Source organism: Colletotrichum navitas (assembly GCF_030913465.1).
Source record: "Colletotrichum navitas strain CBS 125086 chromosome Unknown LY79scaffold_14, whole genome shotgun sequence".
Lineage (NCBI taxonomy): Eukaryota > Fungi > Ascomycota > Sordariomycetes > Glomerellales > Glomerellaceae > Colletotrichum > Colletotrichum navitas.
Window position 1 is genome coordinate 1 of NW_026850560.1, and position 21,476 is coordinate 21,476.

Consider the following 21,476-nt stretch of genomic DNA (forward strand, 5'->3'; position numbering starts at 1 on the left):
CTGAACAGCTTCCCCCCTTGCTGCAACCTCGAACACTCTCATACACTCCCCAAAGAAAACCTACTGTCGTTAAGGAAACCCGACGTCTCTATCTTGCCATCTTCCTCCCCTTTCCCTATCTTTCTTTCGCATAATAATATTCTCATTAACCTGCGCGCCTGGCTTATTTTCGAATCTCCCACCGACCGGGCACTCCCTCGCAATCTCCACTTGCCTTTTCATCCCTTGACCAGAACCGGATCCCCCAAAAGAGAACGAGTCCTGTCCCTCCCGACCGTTGTTTCCCCGATAGTTGACGCCTATCCGCCGTGCCGTCGTACACTCAAAGTAACTCCAATTCGACGCACACAACCATACCACCCAGCCACCTTACCTCCACGACACCTTCCCACCACCATTACGCATCGTCCCATCTCGACTCCTCTCGGGGAGTCGCTAACACCGTCGACCTGGCTACGAGGCTAGACTCCCGCCGTTCTTTGCTCGGCGGCGACCCAAACTTTGCAGCCTTTGATCAAGAACCTGCTGCACGACAGTACGCTCAAGAATACCAACAACAATATCAACAGCAATACAACCCGCCCCCGGCATCAAACAACCAGGGCTACGCTTTTCGCGAAGGTCTCGCTCCATCCACCATGAACGGCTCGCGTCCTAGCAGCGGTGCCAGTGGCCCGCTCGGCTTTGGCTTCATGGGCGTCAAATGGCCGAGGATCTTCTTCCTCATCACTCTCGTCCAGGCCATAATTTGCCTGGCATTCGAGTGGTAAGTTATCGTCGACCGGAACTGTCGCGCATGTCGTGCTGCTCAATGCTAATTATCTCGCAGCTACGTCTTTTGGAAATTCCAGACCGGGTTGACTGATCAGGACTCTACTGTGCAAACGAACGAAGCCAACGTCGACTCACCAAGGCGGACGATCCCGACGTTCCTGACCCTTTTCATCTTCGGCTTCTTGTACGAACTGGTTGTCGTCTGGGATGCCTTGCGGGCCAAGAACACAATTCAAGTCATTGGCGTGTGCATCGCCAACCTCGCATTGATGGTCTACACTGCCATTCAAGTCGAACAGATCGAAGAGGCCTTGGACCAGTTGAAGGTCAACCAGTCCCTCAAGAACCCGCAAGATGACATGTGGGCAGATGTCAAGCCGTACCTGGTGGCCATCCCCTGCATCCTAGCCTTTGGTTCCATTGCCATGGGCTTCACTGCCTGGAAACTGTATCAAGTCTTTGCCTGGGACATTCTCAAGACGATAGGAGCCGACTACAGGATGAAGAAGCGTTTCCTACACTATCAGGTACGGGTCATGATTATCTGTGAACCCTACCATCCGTTTGTATACTGACCGAATCCAGATTTATATCGCACTTCTGAAGTTTGATTTCTTCTTTTTCCTTGGGTTCACCGTTCAGTTCTTGGTCATTGTTACCCCAAATACCGACGCCGAATTCGGACTGACGATAGCCGCGGTCCCCATCACTATCGCCATTTTGCTTTTGGCAGCCTGGTTCACCAGAATTGAAAACAAAGTCGGCATGAGTACGGTTATCGTTCTCTATCTCGGCGGCCTGACCTACTTCATATATAAGCTCGTCCGCATTTACCAGCCACAAACAGAACAACAGTACAAGGCGGTGCGCAAATCGCTCACTGCCTTTGCTGTCATCACCATCCTCCTCATCATTTGCACCATCGCCAACTGCATTATATGCATGCGCAACTTCGGAGCTGGTCTGAAGAACCACCTCCGAAAGCCGTCCCGGGACCTCGAGAAGAATCCGGACTTGAATTCTATCAACCTGCAAGATGTCAAACCGCAGATTGCAAGCAGGATGACGATCGATTAAGGAAAAGGGGTGGAGCTGGCTTGACCCGACGAGGCAAACGCACGATCAAAAGAGATACCGCTCGATTGTACAAAGACATGATTTACGACACAATGCCACCTTTCTCATCCAAACCCCCTAATGGGATTGTGGACGGACACGGCAAACACGCAGGGCCGGGCGCGTGTTGGACTGCTTGAGATTCCCCATCGACTCTGTTTTTCTTTTCTTTTCTTTTCTTCCTTTTCATGTGTGAAACACACTATATGGCGTTGATGATGCCTGCTCTCTCCACCTGCCGCGGGGGATGAAGACTGGCCCAGCGGTGGAGTTATGGACATGTTTTATGTAAAGTCGCGCTGGCGACCAGGCCGTTGGTCAGGACGACACGATGGACTTGGGGAGCAGCGAAAGGGGGCTAATAAGCCTTTGTACGCATTACATGCCGTCGAAATCAGCGATTTGCTTCAGAAGTTTCCTTGGTGTAACCCAGTGTCACTCAGCATTAAGGTAATTCAAAACCTTCGATGAAAATTGTGTCCTTGAACGTGTTCATGATCAAAACACTTTCTTCCACCTTGACGTCTTCAAACCTGGGTAGGCTGAAAATGGTAATCTTACGTGAATGTGACACTTGGCTGTATGTCTCGGCCCACACGTTCCTCCCCGTTCTGGATGCTCGTCCGTGTCTTTACGCTCCGTCCGGGTTGTGCCCCCGACCTTGATTTTGACTTTGGTATCTTTGCTAAAGACTACGGCCTACTAGTTCAACTCAACCGGGCGTGAGTCACCCAGGAACAGCTTACGTTGGTTTGAGGGATCGTCGTGGCAGAGTTGTACTTGCATTTCCCCTTTCACTCTTCGCTATTCTGAACAATAACCAGATTCGCTGTCCCATACCTGCGACCCAAACCGAGACCCTCCAAAGAGACAAAGAGAAGAGGATTCCTGTCGTGCCTTTCCCAGAAACAATACAGAAGAGACCGCGAGAAAAGCAAAGAAGAAAAAATGACTCCCAGACTGTTATACCGTTCGTTGCCCGTGAAAACGCCTTCGTGCCCTACCCCACCCACATGCCCGAGGGCCATGCCTGCATCGCGTTGCCTATTCCCGACAGCCTATCGTAAAATAAGAGCCTATTTGTTCCAGAAGGTGTCTTTGATGGCTCCGATCATCCTCCTGCTCCAGCTCGAAGAATCCGAACTCGTCCTACAGCTTGATCTCCCGAGCGTCCTTGATGTGGCCTTCGTTGGGGCAGTACGGACACTTGAAGCGGGATCCCTTGGTCAGGCGCTGCAGCGACTCCTTGCAGATGACGTGACCACACGGCAGCATCATAGGTGGGTTCTGCTCCGTCGTCTGCTCCTTACTCACAGGGCAGACGAAGATGGGGTGGTAGATCATGCTGCGGGGCAGAGGCGTCTCAAAGGCCAGCTCGTTCTCCGTTGTCCACTCGGTGCGCTTGGCCTTCATGTAGGTGGTGTACTTGATGAGCTGCGGCAAGGCGATGGCACCCGCCGTCACGGCGACGTAGAGGGGAGACTCGGCGGACAGACCAAGCAAGGAGCAGAACTCGCGAGTGAAGGAGAGGGCGACGTCGTCGAATGCGGCCGAGGTGTCGAAGACATTTGCGTAGGGTGACTGGCTGATGTTGGACGCGTACACCATGGCGCACGACAGCTGCTGGATCTCCTTGAGGTGGCGGGCCTGGAAGCGACCGAAGCTAGCCTGCGCGTAGCCGAGGGCCCCTGTGCGGCCGTTGCGGGCGTCGTCGGGGAGGCCGTTGACTTCAGGGCCCTTGAAGAGCCAGACGAATTGGAGCTTGCTGAGCTCAAACTCGAGGTTGGAGCCGCGGCCCTCAAGCTCCTCGCTGTTGGCCCGCGCCCATTCGATGGCGGGGACGAGGTTCCTGTTCTTGAGCTCGTGCAGGATCTCGTACATGTTTGCGAACTTGTCTTGGAGCTCTTGGGACTGCAGCGAGTGTATGTCGGTATCAAGGGCTGGGTGGTTCGGGGACGCAGGGGGAGGTCGCTCGTGGGCTTCTCGGAGGAAGGTCGAGGCCACACTGAACTGGCCCTCCCGGAGCATGTGCATGGCGACAGCGCGGTTGATGAGGGAGGAATATGGAGCCATCGCGTCGTAATCCGTCGATAGGGGTCGCTGAGGGAAGGACTAGAGGGGGGAGCTGGTGTTAGTCGGACGAGGGGGGTTTCATCCGTGTCTTTGGTGCTCGACAGGCGCTCACCTTGTCGAGGGCCTTGCCAAAGGCCTTTTGTGCTTTAGAGACCTCCTTCAAGTCACTGTTGATTGCCTCGAAGCCTGCGTTGACTGGGTTTTGAAGCTTGGTCATGGTCAAGCTCGCGCGGTGCGGATCGGACGCTTAACCCCACGGATGAGCACACGACCACCAGGAAATGACGGCGGGGCGAGTGACATACCATTTGCAATCTGCTCTCTTGCCTGCACGAGCAAGTCGAGGAGCTTGTCGGCGTCACTGACGGCAGAGTTGAGTGTCGCCTTACGGAAACGAGAGAGCTCAGCCTGGAGCGTCATCATGGGGTTGTGTTCCGCCATGGTGGTGGCGGAGTTGGTGGTGCGGGTTGTTGGTATGTCTAACAAGTTTAGTTAATGTATGCTGCTGCTGTTGCGTGTAGCTCGAATATCGGGAGACTATGACGGGCAGAACATTGCTACAAGTCGTACTGGAAAATCCGAATCGTCAACGAGGCAAACAAAGAAAGAAAAGGAAAAGAAAAAAAAAAGGCAAAGTTCACTATCGGGATGTGTGAGTTCGCGTAGGTTCACTGGTCCCTGCTGCGCTTGGTAGGTAGGTAGGCAGTTGAAGGTTATGGTTGGAGTCGGCACACGTCTAGACGATTACCGATAGCCACTGATAGTGCGGTAGCGGAAAGCTTCCTCGGCTGCGGGGCCACTGACAAAACACCAGATGTGGCCGACCGCAGACCGCTCAGGTGGCACGCTGTCAGTCAGGCAACTAACCGAACTGCCGGCGAAACAGCGGCCCGGGAAACGGTGAGCGTTTAGGGACGAGGGGGCCTTGGAGGAACAGGGGGGACAGAGCAGGTTTTAGTGCCTGCTTGGGGCAGATCGAGGCCATTGCGGAGATGGGGGGCCACCGCTTGCCTTTGTGCTACCCCTTCCAGCGAGATGGCGGTACAGCTGCCGGCCCAATCAACTAAGCCACGACAACGAAGGGACATTGCGTCACATGCCCGGCCACCCAGGGACAGCGAGAGAGGACGAGACGGGAAACCCATCGAGAGACAACGACAGCGGCTTAACCCCAGCGATACCCGTGCGAGTCACATGTAGGACAGGACAACGCCAATTTCTTTGATTTACTTCGACTTCAGCACATTGAATAGCGACCGGGCCCTAGGAAACAACAACCCACCGCAGGCAGGCCAGTCCGACGACTATGCCTTCGTCTTCCTGCAGATAGTCGCTGCGTTGTTGTAGGCGCTCTCAAACGTGTCACCGCCCACCGCCCACACCGCGCGCTTCCGCAAATGGAGATGGCATTCCGTTTCCCCTTTCCGACCAACGACCCGCGCATGCACCGCGAGGAGGAGCTGACTCTGGCGAGAGTTGCGTCCCAGCGTGGGGGCAACCGGCCGTCTCCTCTGGACACCCCCTTACCGCCCGAGCCGCAAAAGGAGGCCTCTACAGAGCCCGCGGTGCCGTCTCCATCGTCGGCCATGAAGAGGAAATGGGTTTTTGCCGACCCAGTGGCCTTCAGGCAAGTGCTTTGGGTATTGCACCCATACGGTTCATTACGCTGACCACGTTTCCTTCAAACAGATACCTAGAAAGCGATCCGTCAGTCACTGTCCTCGAGCGGAGGGGGGTTTTGCAAGGGTACGAGCTATACTTGGTCGAACAATGGGCGTGTTCACGAAAGTCGCCGACGCTAGTTATCGTTACATATACGGGTGACCCGAAACACTCGGTCGTCGTCGGGGTGCTGGCCGTCCCAGCAGATGAGAGCATCTGGTCCGACCGCCTGCGATTCTACTTCAAGGCCATCCATCAGTACCATGCACGGCCGAAGGAGACACCGTTGGGCGATGTGATGGTTACGAACCTCAGCAGCTTTCCGTCAGCTCTGACAGTCATACCCGTCCCTGAGGGCGATATCCGCACCCATCGCCAGGCCTTTATCGTCAATGAGAACCTCAAGCGGTTAGGATGCTCTGGGCGATCTGGCATGAATCTTTCGGACCCTACTCCCGCGACTCAGGCCAAATTTTATCAGCTGTTCAAGACAAGCGAAAAGGTTCCCTTTTCGCAGTCCGCGGTGGAACTAGTCAAACTATGCCAAGTATCCCTATTCATGTTTGGAAAACTAGACATGGAGTACATCGATGGCCTGTTATGCGACAAGACGGAAGAGTCTATCGGGAACTGGTGGACAGAAATTGGGGCCGAATGCTACAACGTCGAACCTACAGATGGTATCTTGGGGCCGACGACTGTGGCAGCGTTGCTGGGATTGCTGATGGGTGCCCGCAACCGGCTGCATTACTACGGTGCACCGGTTTCAAAAGATGTTTTCGACATCGAGAGCACGAAAAGGGGAATCGGCTACTTCCAGAAAGCATACAAGCTTGAGCGGACAAGGCGACTGGATCGCCAGACGATTCTCAAACTCCATGCCGTTACGGCCAAAGCAGCTGCTGGCGAAGGATGGGGCGTGCAAAAGGCTGTCAAGTCCACCGTGGCCGAAATTGGCGGTAAAAGGGGCGAGCTTGTCATCGGCATGGTCGGCGGAAAGGACAAGGCCGGCATAGCTGACATCGAGACCATCGACATTGATAAGTTCATTGCCCTGGCGTACGGTGAGCGCGCAAAGTGGCTCTGGTACGGGAAGCCCAGAAGGGCCGCGCCAGAGCTCCAGGAGAAGCCAACGGACGTAGCACAGCCACTATTCGGGAAAGATGAGGTTCCTCCACCGTCAGGCAAACGAACACAATCGTTACCGCTGGAAGAGGAACTTCAGCGACAGAAGGAGGAATCGCCTGGTGTTTATTCGACCCCGGCGCCTGCTTCAGCCGTGAGTGTGGTCGATAACCCGGTAGAGAAGGATGCACTTAGGAAAACAGTCTTCAAATCCGTCGCCGGCAGAGTCAGTGACGCCAAATCTGGCCTCGGCCGCATCAAGGACGTCGTAGGTACCGGCCTGAGAGGCCATGCGAGCCGTCCTAGTAGAGACGACTTTGGCGAGAATGGATACAGTAACAGCGCGCCCGGTATCTCAAACTTGGTACAGTCTTCTGCGACTCTATCCCCGGTCATGGCTGGTAGGGCCTTCACGTGGAAGAACAAGCCGGAGGAATACCTCACTGCCTTTAAGAAGGAGGCAGAGGTCGCGCAGGAGCTGCGGGAGTCGTCACAAGAACTCGAAAATATGCCGGTAGTGTCCAAGCCAACCCGCGATGCATTGGAACCCAGCTCGGCGCATATGGAGGGCGGATTTACAACGCCTCCCAACGAGTCGGTGAAAGAAGGGCTTGATCGGGTTCAGACGTCGGTTGCTGGGTCTGTGGTTGACGAAGCTGATCTACACGGCCCCTTCGAAGCAGAAAGGACAGGCAACACTGCTTTGAGCTTTCTTCAGCGTCGACACAGCATCGCCGTCTCAAGGCTTTCGTACAAGCACCCTATGAACGAGGCTCGCTGGCCCCGGCGGCTGTCCTTCGGAGATGCAGAAGAGGCGGTCTTGCGATGGGAGGAAATCACTGAGCTATACGACGACAAGCATTTTTCCACAGCCGATGCCTTGCAACAGCAGGCTAGTCTGGCTGAGTTTGCCCGCAGTCTGTACGACTCTATCGCGACCATCACGCGCGAGGTCAACCCGTGGGTCGAGTCCAAGATCAAGGCTGTGGACTCTCTGGACGAGCACTACAGCCGTGAGCAGGAAGGCCTGCAGACTGTCTACTACCAGCTCAGCGAGGCGTACCACCGAGTCAAGCAGAGCTCGACGGAGCTCATCGCCGAGGAGCGGGCGCACATCACTGAGGCGATTAAGGAGGTTGAAGTGCTTGTGGCGCGGCTCGAGTACGAGATCAACGGGCTTGTGAGCAAGGTGGACGACGTCGAAGACGGAGTCCGGCTTTTCGAAAGGCAGGTCGAAGACGTGGAGAAGCGCGCCGAGGAGCTCAAAAGGACGCTCGAGACGGAGAGCTGGGCGCACTGGTTCGTCAGGACGCTGACAGGAATCGGTACGGGGCCCAACATCACAAGGGGGACGTGAAAGACTGGAGGAAGGAAGGCCGGTGGCCTTCAAGCTGCATAGCGTGGTTCATCTTTATTGTCCGCATCGGGAAAATACCCAGCAACGAGTGCTCCTTTGTGCATCTTCGTTCCGGAAAGGGCTACATGATTTCATTCATCCAACGCACAAGGGTTTACATACTTGCCGACCGAGGCCCATAGTTGCTTCTAGGGAAATATATGCATAATGTTTTAACCAGCCATACAAGTGTTGGGCACTTCTATTGCATATCGCCACCAGAACAGGAAACAGCAGTGCACTCTACTTTTGATCAGAGTCTTGTTGACAACTATGACCCAGGACTCGGACAGGGAGAGGGAGTGCCTTCTTTCGGGACAGCCTAAGGTCAGGGAAGCAGTAAGGATCAGGTTCTCTGGGACCGGGAACATTATATTCGGTGTAGATATCTGAGCCCAAGTAAGTGATAGGGGCTTCAATTCCATGAGCAAGAACGGCCCAAACAAAACGGCCCCCTCTCGAACCACCACCTTGTATTCCAAGTTTCGATTTTCTCCATCGCATGACCGTCACAAGCCCCCTTTATAGTAGCCACTCATCCTGGACCAATCCCAAACCTCCAACCCAACGCCGCCGACGACGAGCTTCCCATCCCCGATGACCTCGATGTCACCGGCATCCGCAACGCCGCTGTACTCGTCAGCCACGAGCGTGACCTCTTCTACGCCTTCGCGCCACCTTAGCCTCCACGCCTTGACCCTCTGATCGTTACTCGCCGTCGCGAATACCACCTCACCGTCGGCCCCTTTGGCCCCTAGAACTGTAAGCCCGTTGATGGCCGCCGCGTGGGCCTTCCTGACGCCCGCCCTGGCCACGGGCGCAAAGCCGCCGCCGTCTGCCGACAAGCCGAGCGTCGTGATGCCCAGAGCATTGTCATCGCCTCCGGTGAGGACCACGGCCCGCCCCGCAGACGGAGCGTGTATGTCGAGCGCCTTGATGCTGCTCTGGTGGACCCGCACCGTGTTCTGGAGAACGTACTCGGCACCCGCTGACCGCCAGACGGCGATGCACCCGTCCGTCGCAGCGGTGACGACGTCGAACGCCCCTTCCCGGACCTGGAGGTGCCGCACCTGCGTCAGACACGCCCCGGTATACTGCCCCTGGAACATCAGCTCGAAGCCAGTGTCGGGCGTGTACCTATACGTCTTGACAAACGAGTTGGAGAACGCCATCGTGATGGCGGCGGCCCCGTCCTCCAGCCTTTCAACGTCGAAGCTCGTGATCCTGAGGTCCCCGTCTGCGCTCCGGTCCGCGAACACAGCCTCACGCATCAGGCCCAGACCGGCCACACTGCCGAGGTCGCTCGCCCGCCAGACCATGAACTCCTCGTTGCCGCTGCAGCTAAAGAGCAGCTCCTCGCCGAGCCACTTAAGGGACTGTAGCCCCGCAGTGTGCAGCTTGACTACCTTGACGCAGCGCAGTTCCCGTCTCAAGGGATTCGACTCCGGGACAGCGGCGTACTCCCAGATGCGAATGGCCGTGTCCTCGGCACCCGACGCGATGTACCGACGCCCGGAGTACGCAACGGCGCGGACTTCGCGACCGTGCGAGCCACGCTTGAGTGTGCGGTGGTGAGCGACGGCGGCCGACGCGGGCGGCTGGACGTAGACGCCCAACGTGGCGGCCTTGTTGTAGACGAAGCGCAGCCCGACGTCACCGTTGCCGTCTTGCGGGATGTAGGCGAAAGCGCGGTGCGCGCCGCCGCAGTTGACACGGAGAAGCTCCTCGTGGCGCGTCTCGTTCCAGACGATGAAGTGCTTGCTGCGGAAGCCGCAGAGGACGAGGTCCGTCCCAGCGACCCAGGCATCTTCGATGTTCGGGACCGCGGCGGGGGCGGTCTCTTGACGGAGACATAGTGGGGACGGGAAGGCGGAGGGGGGAGTTCGTAGATGCGGTAGTTTCCGTCGCGGCTTGTTGTGATGATGTGAGGTGCTGTAGAAGAAGGGGACGGGACGGGGAGGGGGTTGATGGAGGTTATGGCGTCGTTGGTGCGTCTGTCTGGCGCCGCGAGCGTGTCGAGTTGGCCGTCGGTGCGGCGGAAGACGGACATGTACCCATGGCGAGAGCCGAGGATTAGGAGGTCGTTCATCTGGCAGGCGGCTGTGACAACGAACCTGCTATCCAGCTCGGGAACCGAGACCATGGAAGTGACCGTGTAGGTCTCCAGGTCCAGCGTCAGGATCTGCGTGGCCTCCTCGCCTCCCAGCATGGTAACGAGGAAATCCAGCTTCGGCGTCGTCCCCGAAGCGCCGCCCAAGCAGAAGATGTCGGCAATCTTACCTGGCACCGTGCCGATCTGCCGGAGGGCCGAGTCTCTGTAGAGGAAAACCTTCTTGCTCGCCGTGCCCAGCAGCGCCGTACCTGGCGCAGGACTCTTGACGCTGGTGCAGGTCCTCAGCGCCTGCAATGTATCCGCATCGGTCCCAACTTCAGACCACGTCAGCTCCGCCCCGAACGTGCCGATCAGGAGACGGCCGGTGTTGTTCGTGGCGAGCAGTTCTTCCCTCGAAATGAACGTGAACCTGTGTAACGCCTCCTTCACCTCAGACGGGGTCGCAAAGTCGGGGTCCCGTGCCGGCAGCTTGCCGATCACGTCCCGCATCACCAAAGTGCGCAGCTCGCTCGGCAAGTCCCTCACCTGGGACACCCCACCACGAACCGCGCGCGAGCGGTCCGAGAGAAGGTTGATCTTGCTATCGGCGCCGCCTGTGGCGACCACCACCTCGCCGCCGGCCGCCTGCGTGAGCGCCGTGGCCCAGATGTGCTTGCCGTCGTGGCGGGCGTACGTCTCCTTGTGCGTGATCGTAGCGGCGACCTGGACGTCATCCGCGGCCGCAGGGGCAAGGGACTTCCGCCGCCATTGCCCGACGTCGATCTCTAGGGACCAGGTTTGCAACGTCGAGTCCTCGCCAAAGGAGTATATCGTCGTGGCGGAGTGGCTGGCTAGCTCGTCCAGTGTCTGCGGAAACCTGACGTGCCAGATGCGCGAGATGTGGCCCATGACCATGGCCAGGGGCGCGTTTGACGCCACCTGCGTCGCAGCGAGATCCGCGGCAGCACCTCCAAACCCCGTCTCTCGAACTTCGCTGAAGGCGCCGTACTGCAGCCGCCGGGCCTCGGGCCTCTCGGTGATGTCCCAGACTCGTATCGTCCTGTCGTCGCTGCAACTGGCCAAAAGCCTCGCCTTGCCCCCCTCGCCGATATCGATCTCGGGGGAAATGTCCACGCCAAAGATGGAGCCCTCATGGCCAGTGAATACGAAAAAGACCTCGCTCCACGGCTTCTTTTCGGCCTCCGCCGCATCGCCAGAGAAGTGGCACTTCCAGACGACAATCTCACCAAAGACGGTGCCCCCGGCCACTAGGACGGAGGTCTTTGATATCCACGTGAGGCTGGCCGAGTACAGGATCGGCCGCGAGGGCGAGATGATGCAACCGAACTCAAGAGTTCTGTCATCGTCTCTTATGGAAAACTCGAGGACCTCATTGTGCGCCGTGACTAGCACGCCACGGCCCGGATCCTCGGGCGAGATGGCGCCGTCGTAGATCCAGTCCGGCGCTCTGGCCTCCACGACTTCCAGCGGCACCGAAGGCTCATCAGCCTTTCCATCGGCAAGGATGAGATCCTCGACAACGCTGGCGGGTATCACAGTCACCGCTTGGTTTCCCCAGAGGAGCACTTGCCGCCTTTGCTGGCCGTCCTCTTCACCGGCGCGGACGTGAATGCCATGGATGGACTGGGCACGGAAGATCTTGAGCTGACCACGCAGTCGACCCTCGACGTCATAGATCTTGAGCTCCGAGTCTTCACCGGCGAGGAGATACGTCTCACGGTCCCTAGCGTTGAAGAAGCTGAGACCGGTGACCGGGGTGAAGTAGTGGTCCCGTCGTAGGGGCCGGGCTACGGATGGCTGTGTTCGCTGATCAGTCACCTAGCTCATTTCTTGACCTCATTCGTAGGGAAACGGGGGAAAACGGGGTAAAAAAAAAAAAAAAAAAAAAAAAAGAGAATAGCAAAACGCCGTGTGTGTTTGTGGTTTAGGAATAGCCTCAATTACTAACTGCGGAGTCTGTTTGGTTCATGAGGAAGAGCGGGCAGCCGGCAAATCAGGCCTGCCCAAGTCAGGTAATATCCGACTTTTAGAGTCTCACTACCCTGGCCTCGGACGGCGTCAACGGTAGGAGAGTGCGTTTCCGTGTGAAGTGGTTGCCTAGAGACCCAGGATCATGATGCTAGTTTGCGGCTGAGCTGAGCTGAACTGTGGCAGAAAAGGGCATCCTCCGTTGGCAAAAGTATGTATGCAGTTGGAGGTGGTGTATTATGTGGTGGATCGAATCATCCGCCTCCTTCTGCCGCCTAGTGGGGTTTTTCCTTCTCTCTCTCCCCCCCCTCCCCCTCAAGTGACTTTGTGAAAAATTTCGAGGCAATCCCTCGACAGTGCTAATAACCGGAAGGACATACGTTGTCGTGTAAGGTAATCCTGTCCAGCACTTAAACGCATGTCAGATTCATCCGACTCATGACAAGGCTGTCACATGAAACGCTCAGTTTTTGTGACTGGCAAAGAGATTTGTTGGTGAAACTAGTTATGTTTTTTGATTGCATTAAGCACGTCTGAGGTCTATAAACAGTCAGGCCTGGATGGGTATCTCCAATCTCCAGAAATCCGAATCCACCAGCAAGTCCGTAGCAATCGTCACCCCCCACTGACGATCACCTCCATTGCCAAAATAAATGTTCATATCCATCTCTGTGCGTGTCGTTCGTTCTCATGAGTGAGCCGTTACCCCAACGCCAAAAATGCCGTAATGAGTAATGTGTATTGATAAAAAGAAAGTTGCCGTGCCCATAAGAGCAGCTTCGTCTGTCGAGTCGCCATATTACCAGGTCCTAAGATTTAAGACCGATGAGAGTAGGGCTCGTAGGCCATGTCACCACGGGCGCCGTTGGCGTAGCGGGGAGCACCGTACTGAGCGGCTTGCTGCTGTTTGTAGTAACCGTTGTCCTCGTGGATGGGCTGATAGCTGGCGGTCTGGGGCAGGAGCTTCTCGCCGTCGCTGTTGCGCTTGGATTTCTTGGTGTGGTTGGGGGCACAGCAGCAGATGGTAAACATCCAGAAGAAGCCGGCGCCGAGTGCCATGGCGGCAGAGACCCAGACGAGGGCGAGGTAGCTGTTGTTGAAGCCGGCAGAGACGCCGTAGAACCTGGCGGTGCCCTCAACGGCGCCGACAACGATTACGGACATGGCGGTGGACAGGGCGGCGGAAGCGCAGACAGCGAGTGAAGCGACCGAGGCGACAAGGAAGGTGATGCAGGACATGGCGCGGGTGCAGTTGGCGAAGATGCCAAAGACGATCTCGAGACCCAGAGCGATGAATGCGATGATATAGGCGACCTGAGTCCACTTGGTGGCAGTCTTAAAGGCGGAAAGAGCAGTCTTCACCTCCTTGGGCAGCTCAATCTTACGGCCAGCAGCGGTACCGATGGCCTCGAGGGTAGAAGTGTTGAGGTAGTCGGAAGCCCAGTCGAACTTGGGTTTGGTGCAGGTCTTGCCGCCATCGGTGCCGGTGGTGCAGTAGCCCCAAAGAGTGATGTCGTAGAGGTTGTTCAGGCCGAGGTCGGCGGCGGTGATGTTGCTCGTCTGCGTACCGTCGGCGGCAGCCTTGGAAACGGCATCGTCGGCGTCGGCGGTAAGCAGAGCGCGGTTGTGGTGGGTACCGAAGCTGACAGCGCTGGCGTCTCTCGATACTATACTAGATACCGAGGCCGGGCTGACTTCCAAGTCTGTGAGGTTGACACGGAACATGTACAGGTCCTTGTTGGAGACGCCACCGAGGGCGGCGATCATGAGGAAGATGAGAGAGCCGACGGTGAGGATGAATGGCAGAGCCACGCAGATAACCCGGCCGACACCCATTTTTGCCTCGATGGAATATTCCTGCTAAGACGCGAGAGGTTGTGATGCTTATTTAAGAGATAGGCTGATTCGGGTAAGTGGGTCGACCTTCTTCAACAACGAATGTGTCTAGGAAGCAGACGAGGGCCGGCAGATGGAGCAAAAGAGGGGAGAGATAGGTAGATAGCGAGGGAGGAAAGGGCGGTGATAAAGAGCCCTTAATAGTATTGGATTTGTTAGGGAGGTAAACGGATGCGAGTGATAAGTGTAAGAGGCACAAGGCAGGAGGCTGACACAGGATGGACGGACGAGTGCTGATGTTTATAAAACAGACGAGAACGAGGAGGATGTAAGGAGCCATTACGTACCTACTTCGGCTGTAAGGCACGACGACAGTACCGGTACGTGCAAGAAGGCGCAGGGCAAGAGCAGGTTAGGATTGGGACAGGAAACACGACAGGGGCAGGGACGTGGCCGTGGCGCAGTACCGAGTACCTACATGTGAGCGCAGCAAAGCAACCAACCGTCCTTTTTTTTTTCTTCTTCTTCTTTTGGGTGGAGATGGGACGGGTGGATGCGCAGCTTTGCGCCGTTGGCTGTACTCCGTACACCAAATACACTACCGGAATACGCAGGTGGGTGACTAAGTGTGAGTGAGAGAGTGAGAGACACGGAGTGAGCTCAGCCTACGGTAAACAGGTTCCATGATCCGGGTACCTTCTCACCACCCTGCTTCTACGGATACTGCCTTTGCCAAGCACATCTCTTCTTGACTATTGGCTGGCTGGGCGCCGCCGAAGTCGACATTACATTACGTTGCTGACGGGCTGCGACCCGACCTGCCTCCACGCAGCTAGCGGCCACGACTCAGCCCCGGCCCTTCTGGGAGCACCCATGATCCCTCGACCGAGCAACGGGGTCGAAAGGCCGAGGGAGCCTGAAGAGCGGAGCGAACCACGCGCAAAGAGAAAGAGCGTTTGTGATGCCTTCTCACCTACCGTGCGGAAACACTGTATCGGACGCGGCCCCGAATCAGCATTCACTTCTGCTCTTGATGTAGCCTCTCTTCAGTATAAACTCTAACGATGACGGCGGCTGGTGACAGCTTGGAAATTCCCAAAGAGGAGGGAGAAGATGGGGGACACATACAGTACCTGCCCACTCACCTTCACCTACTACTACACAGGCAAGTGAAGGTACCTCTAGTCTCTTGTGGTGCAGGACTGACGACGCCAGCGGGAGGTACAGTCTGGCTGTGCTACCCGCGCACGGGTACCTTCTGACACAGCAGTCAAACCTTGCCCGTCTAGCTTAGAGTCCGGGATTGCGACTGTTCGAGTCATCGTCCAGATGCGGCACTTCGCTCATTGTGCAGTTTGAAGCCGTCATGTCTGGACTGCTGTGGCCTGCGGGACGAAAGAACAACCCGATCCTGTCATCTCATCAGATAAGCCGCCGCAGATTGATTAGGATGCAAGCCGGGCCCAGAATACACCCTCTAGCCTGCTGCTGCTGCTGCTGCTGCTTCCTCTTCTTCTTCATCACGTCGTCGTACGCGGCCTGCTCCCTAGGCCTCTCATTCGCCCTTGGACGACTTGTGTCTGTCGGACTTCCAGGATTTCGCGAACATCAGACGGAACCGGCACACACATAGTAACTGTCATGATAGCTGTCACACTGTGTACAGGTACATGTGTGTAAGAGAGAGAGAGAGATACCAATGCCGATCTCCAGGGGAAGAAAAAAAAAACCCCCCATTCGGGAACGAGTGGCTCTCCACTGCGACCATCAGCAAGATTCGCTGTCAATCACTATCCATGAGCAGACGATCGGTGGCCTGTTGCTGAGTCGACAACAGAGTGAACCTCAAAACAACACCCACCAAACCTGGCTCGTAGGGTCCCATCCTGCAAGATCTGCCTTGATCGGTGCCAGTCTCGCAGTCTGACACGTCCAAGCTCCAAGTCGGGCCCCTTACGGCTACGCAGTCAGTTGAAAAGCGGCCCGGGGTTCGTCATCCTGCGGGGGCTCAGCTCTTGTGTTTCTCTCCCACACCGACTGAGCATCATCCTCGTCGGCCATCAGCGCGGGAGAGAGAGAGGTATGAGCATAACAGACCGCGTGAGAAATAGAGAGCAACGGAACACACACGATTCTCAAGCGCAGCAGCACTCTTAAGCCCGGATTAATCCAAAGCCCACGCTCCCAGACCATGTCCTCACCTCAGTTCCCATGTCTGTCGAATACTGTCGCTAATCGGTCAGAGCCAGGTAAGGTGAGAGGTGGCACCCAGTTATCGGGTGCGCGACGTGGTATGGTGGCGGAGGTAGGTGTAATGTTTGGTTAACTACCTTTTTTTCGGGGCTCGCCAGATCCCCCCCACTGAGGGCCCGCTCCCCGCCACTCTAAAAGGCAAACCGCATCTGTCTGTACACTATACGGAGTACATGCTGTACAACACTTTGCCCAATTCTCACTAGCCAGAAAGCCAACGAGGCGGAACTCACGCATTCATCTCTAAAATTAGAAGCCATTCGTTTTTTTCGCACTCGCCGAACCTAGCACCGCCGCCGGGATACCACCACTCTCTCCGGTCGTCGGCGCCGAAGATGGACCTGCAATCTCGAACATGATGCCATTGGTCGACGTGCCTGTTCGACGCGTTGACGAAGTCATCACCGCCACCATCGTCAAGCTGAAAAACCTATGACTGCCGGGGCCTGGTCCGCTAGTTCCCGTTCTGCCTGTTCCTCGGCGGAGCATTTCGGGAGAAACAACCTAGCAGCTTATCTGGCCATCGCTATGCTGAGGCAGCGGCAGTTAACTCCGCCGTTTCTTTCAGAAAGGGTCTTGGACGTCGAAGGAGACCCTTCACCCCCTCCTCAATGTTGACAATCCAGCAAACCTTTATCTAACAAGGGTCCAATGACTTGGCAACCTCCCCTCCATGTTCCGAGCTTGACGCCATGTTGATAGCTCCCGCACATGACGGCTCGGCCGTGCAACCCCATTACGACACTGTGACCCCAGCTCGATTTTGGCTTGTGGGCGCGCGCGTGGAGAGACGACTGGACCCTCAGAGCTTCGGGATGCGGTTGGTTTGGTCACAATATCCGACTCCGACTGCTTGTGAAAAGTTCTCATGGGAGACTCTTCAAAGCCTCGCATGACAAGGCTAGTCTGCGCCCGCGCTATTTACATTCCATATGCTGCGGGTCCCCTTTCTTACTGAACCTCTCGGCGTTTTGTTTCTTCCTTTATCTGGTGGAACTCGGACGGGCCGTCATTTCACGAGATGCCGGTCTTGGCTGCAACACTGCACGTCGAGGAACGAACAGCCCCCCCAGATGCCGGGAAAAGCCACGCCATCAAACCTCAGGTTGTTCCGTCCCACTCATTTTATGCCGCGATTGCAAGAGCCTCGACTGATCAAAAAAGGTCAAATCTAGTCGAGGCCTGTTTCAGCGACAATAAGTAGCATCTGTTCTCTTTTTTTTTTTTTTTTTTTTTTTTTTTTGTCTCCTTGATTCCGTCGATGACGGGGCAGAGGAGGCCTGCAATAGCGTCCCCCCGTGGGCATGATGGCCACCCAACCTTTGTTGAACGGCTTCCGCTTCCACGGCAGAGCTGGTCCGAGTTCGTTCCGCGGTGGGGCTCGATCAATGTCTCCGAAGCAGCGGTATTACCTGTACTCGGCGGCAACATTGCAAAACGGCTGTTCGTGGCAAGCTGCGCCCTGGACGGCATCATATTTGCGATACGCATATTGCCACAAACTTGCAGCTACATCGACATTCTGCACAGCGGTCCGACATGTCATACAGAGCACATTCCTGGCACTTTAGCTTCGTGATCTTGGCAACTTTCTAAGCAAGCCTCCGCCATTGGAGTATTTTCTCTCCCTCTCTCTCTCTCTCTCTCTCTCTCTCTCTCTCTCTCTCTCCCCCTTTTTGAATTTTTGAATTTTATTTAACCCTGTATATACATATTGAGGCCCTCAACTGTTGCGCAGCAGGCAGCTGCAGCACGTGCTCGTGCCGATGCGGGAACAGCGCAGCGAAGGAATGTAAGCGGGATTGGAACGTGCAGCTATTGGTGTCAGGATCCAGATATCTGAGTTGGCAAGCGATGCTTGTTACTGGAGTCATGCCGGTGCAGAAGCAGTCGGCGCTGCCAAGACTCCTTGTGACTGTGACCGTGGCCGTGTAGGGTGGTTAATGCACTCTCGCACCATTGGACCGGAGTTGGATGGAGATGGGAGTTTGGAGACTTGAAGGACGGAGAAGGCAATGGATGCGTAAGGACACAACGACGGGTCCAAGTGGCGATTGGCAGCGCCCATCCACCAGGCATGTATGCGGGCTTGCGGATCGCTTGGACGATGTCAGCGGGGAAGTCAGACCCAATTGTCACCGGTTCCGCGGCGCTCGGCGACAGCTCTGCGAGGATGGATGATGGATGATGGCAGTGGAATGCTTTCGGAACCGTTAGGGTGCGAAGGAAGCGTGCCAGCATCGGCGGGGGGGGGGGGGGGGGGGGGGGGGATCATTCTCGACTATTCATCCCCCTCAGGACTTTCCACCGTGGCCCAAGGCGTGGCCTTGTGCTTCCACCTCTTCCCACACTTCCCCTCCGTCCCCATTCCTCCCCTCCCCGCCCGGCTCCCACACCCAAACTTGAGGTGCATACGACGACCGGGAAGTACCTAGGAAGCCCCGCGGGTGTTTGTGATGCCGCCACCAGCAGTTGACCACGCGTTGACGGAACGGTCGTGTGCGCTTGCATCTCAGACACCGACGGTTCGCGTTAGTAGCAAACACCCTTGCGCTACGAAAAGACGGTCGACAGCTACTACGCAGTAGATGCCAGAGTATCGTCACAGGGCAGGAGCCTCGAGCTCATTTATTCCTGATCCAGTACAGGCGGGAATGTGGAGGAAAGGATGAGGGGAGGACAGACGGCGAGAGGAACATGTGCCTCTGCGCAAACAAACGGTAAAATGGTACCTACCCACGACTACCTACACTACCGTAGGTGCGTCTCTCCACGGGATGCAACATCTGGCTGCAAGCGGTGCAGCGGTGCGGCGGCGGAGAAGGAGGAGGAGGAGGAGGGATGAGGCCGGGGTCTATCGACGGGGCGGAGTCGTCTCACACCCAGCCCGCGACCCGATTGGCACCCGGTCTGTCATTTTACCATGCATTGCATCAGTCACCGTCGAGGTGCATGCGGAGAGCTTTCAACATTATACAATAGCATATGGAAGGGTCCAATACTGGACATTTGAGCTTCACTTGGCACGGACCAAGCGAAGCGGCGAGCAGGCAGTGGATTAGGATACGATGTGACAGAAAGGAGGAGCCTCCCTGGGTAGGAGATAGTGTGTGCACATATCATATGCGACGTCGACACAGCACATGGCGTGACTGCATCGTCTTTGTAACCTCGAGCACTCGATGATGGCGAGCATTGACTCTGTTGCCTTGGGTAGTTTCCCCTTTGTCGGGTCACGATACTGAGCTGGTGCAATCTTGAGGGCCATCCCATCCCATCTTTCAGACTTCGTTCCTGACTGACGACCAAACGGATTTACATCCCGCCAAGCTGCTGCACCCGCGCCCATCTCTTGTGCTCGTCTCAATCTTGTATTCCCGCCTTGCGCCGGAATTCTCTTCGTCCAACATCGACACAGGGGCCGAGCACCAGCCATCCATCCAAGCGCCGTTTGCTTGCTCTTTTGCATCGGCTGCTTATCACTTTATCAAGAAGGATATCAGGCTCCTCTCTCTCTCTACCGTATCGACCTCTCGCTCAGCGAGGGTGGCCGGAGATAAGCACCCAAGCGGCAGTTGTTGGTGCTTGATCTCTGCCCAACCCAATATAATCCGTCAACCCATCCACTCATCCACCCTGCCCAACTTATTGCAACGCGAGGGACAGGGCGAGGCGAGGCTCCTTTAACGATCCAGAGCAACCCCCCGGGAGAGAAGCAGCGCAGCACAGACAATAGAAGGAGAGTGGCCTACCAAGGGAAAAAACATCCTTGGTTGGGTCAGCCCAGCCCACTGGGCCAGTAAACCCGACGAGTTTCAGGCGCCATTTCGACAGGGAAGAAAGACGGTGACAAGGAAAATAGCGAGACAGCATCTGCTTGCTACCTGCTCCTCGAGACCATTCACCCCCTCTTCTCCCCTCCCAAGAGCTGCTCTAACTCCATCTTGGGGTCCTTGGCGAAAGCAACCCAGCACCCGGCCGCCAAACCAAGACCTTGGGGCAGCCGGGCGCCGCCACTGGGGATTGGCTTTGGTTGTGTTAAATCCAGAGTACTCCGTACCAGGACGGGACTCGACTTCCTCTTTGCAGAATCCGATCGACTAAACTTTCTCACCACCACCACCACCACCACCACCACTACCTTGCCTCTCGTGCTTCTCCTCTTTCTCTCCCCCCCCTTCTCTCTCTCACTCATACACACACACACACACACATTAACACTCTCACTTCCTCTCTTCCTCCTCACAAACACATCAACTACCATCGCCCCATACGCCGCCGTGTGCCACCTCTGAACGCCTTGGCCAACCTTGGCCAACAACAAAAGACACTCAAAAAGTCTCGCCATCTCTCCTACTGACTGGCTATTCTTTGCCTGCTGCATCGCTTGCTGTCTACATCCGTCCTGCCCCCCCCCCCCCCCCCACATTCCATCAATTGAACGAACTTGTGTCTTTCCTTTCACCGAAAGGGCCGTAAGTCACGGGCGTCTCTGAGTCCATCATCTATCGAGGTACGGAGCCCAAACCTAATATCCGCCGGGCTTGTCCCATGCGTGTCGCCTTAGCACCCTGCCGCCGTCCTGCATTCATTCGTCCCCCCTCACCCTTCTGACCGTAACGGCAATTCGGACCTTTCGCCTTATCTTCCGCCTTCGCAATCCGACCGAAGCTGACCGTAATTTTTTCTTTCCCTCCTATGCAGTGCGCCGCTTCGAACGAACGCTTCAGTAACTTCATTCCATCCGTGCCCGCCGACGACTAACCTCCCCCGTTTTCTCTCCTTCTCGCCCAGCCCCAGCGCACCCGCCGCCTGCGAGCCACGTATACGTCACTCGCCCGCTTTCTTTGCTCACTGAACGACTCCGACTCCCCTCTAGCCACCGATCAAAGGCAATCGCCTTCACACGCCCAAAACGGACAACTCAAGCGGACACCGCTCTCCCTCCCGCATCCGCTTCCTGTCCATTCTCGACCGCCTCTTCCATCCTCCCTAGGGCCTGCACTGCAACGCAGCACCGCATATTACCATTTCGAGCCCCTGCCAGACCCAGGCTGCTGCGGCGAGACGTCTAGGCTAGCCCACACGTCAGACGAAAGACGAGGCCAGCCCACGCGTACAACCCGACCGGCGGAACAAACACCCGCCACCGTTCGTTTT

General features: G+C 56.5%; 6 protein-coding genes across 6 annotated transcripts; 2 read left to right on the forward strand and 4 right to left on the reverse strand.

The window, feature by feature from the left end:
• Nucleotides 1-638: 638 nt before the first annotated feature.
• LY79DRAFT_510499 (uncharacterized protein) lies at nucleotides 639-1,851 on the forward strand (the record flags this gene model as incomplete). The annotated part of the gene is made up of 3 exons (XM_060554171.1): nucleotides 639-766; nucleotides 830-1,301; nucleotides 1,360-1,851. The coding sequence occupies 3 exons, from the start codon at nucleotides 639-641 to the stop codon at nucleotides 1,849-1,851; spliced, it is 1,092 nt and encodes a 363-aa protein (XP_060416660.1).
• A 1,188-nt stretch (nucleotides 1,852-3,039) lies between these two features.
• Nucleotides 3,040-4,404, reverse strand: LY79DRAFT_510305 (CTLH/CRA C-terminal to lish motif domain-containing protein; the record flags this gene model as incomplete). The annotated part of the gene is made up of 3 exons (XM_060554149.1): nucleotides 3,040-4,002; nucleotides 4,076-4,209; nucleotides 4,269-4,404. The coding sequence occupies 3 exons, from the start codon at nucleotides 4,402-4,404 to the stop codon at nucleotides 3,040-3,042; spliced, it is 1,233 nt and encodes a 410-aa protein (XP_060416661.1).
• An 870-nt stretch (nucleotides 4,405-5,274) lies between these two features.
• Nucleotides 5,275-8,314, forward strand: LY79DRAFT_88070 (uncharacterized protein). Its single transcript, XM_060565185.1, has 2 exons — nucleotides 5,275-5,590; nucleotides 5,653-8,314. Exons 1-2 carry the CDS (start codon nucleotides 5,361-5,363, stop codon nucleotides 8,105-8,107), a joined length of 2,685 nt encoding a protein of 894 aa, XP_060416662.1. The 5' UTR covers nucleotides 5,275-5,360; the 3' UTR covers nucleotides 8,108-8,314.
• A 341-nt stretch (nucleotides 8,315-8,655) lies between these two features.
• LY79DRAFT_667676 (WD domain-containing protein) lies at nucleotides 8,656-12,228 on the reverse strand (the record flags this gene model as incomplete). Its single annotated transcript, XM_060563415.1, has 3 exons — nucleotides 8,656-9,907; nucleotides 9,970-12,056; nucleotides 12,208-12,228. 3 exons carry the CDS (start codon nucleotides 12,226-12,228, stop codon nucleotides 8,656-8,658), a joined length of 3,360 nt encoding a protein of 1,119 aa, XP_060416663.1.
• An 815-nt stretch (nucleotides 12,229-13,043) lies between these two features.
• LY79DRAFT_577663 (SUR7 protein) lies at nucleotides 13,044-14,063 on the reverse strand (the record flags this gene model as incomplete). Its single annotated transcript, XM_060559894.1, has 1 exon — nucleotides 13,044-14,063. The coding sequence occupies one exon, from the start codon at nucleotides 14,061-14,063 to the stop codon at nucleotides 13,044-13,046; it is 1,020 nt and encodes a 339-aa protein (XP_060416664.1).
• A 3,833-nt stretch (nucleotides 14,064-17,896) lies between these two features.
• LY79DRAFT_545726 (uncharacterized protein) lies at nucleotides 17,897-18,572 on the reverse strand. Its single transcript, XM_060557190.1, has one exon. It carries the CDS (start codon nucleotides 18,555-18,557, stop codon nucleotides 18,141-18,143), a length of 417 nt encoding a protein of 138 aa, XP_060416665.1. The 5' UTR covers nucleotides 18,558-18,572; the 3' UTR covers nucleotides 17,897-18,140.
• Nucleotides 18,573-21,476: the final 2,904 nt, after the last annotated feature.

Excerpts from the sequence above, each read along its gene's own strand:
- LY79DRAFT_545726 (XM_060557190.1), bottom strand. The coding sequence starts at position 18,557 with ATGCTGGCACGCTTCCTTCGCACCCTAACGGTTCCGAAAGCATTCCAC.
- LY79DRAFT_88070 (XM_060565185.1), top strand. The coding sequence starts at position 5,361 with ATGGAGATGGCATTCCGTTTCCCCTTTCCGACCAACGACCCGCGCATG. Across the intron at positions 5,591-5,652 it reads GCCGACCCAGTGGCCTTCAG|ATACCTAGAAAGCGATCCGT; the intron begins GCAAGTGCTTTG and ends TCCTTCAAACAG.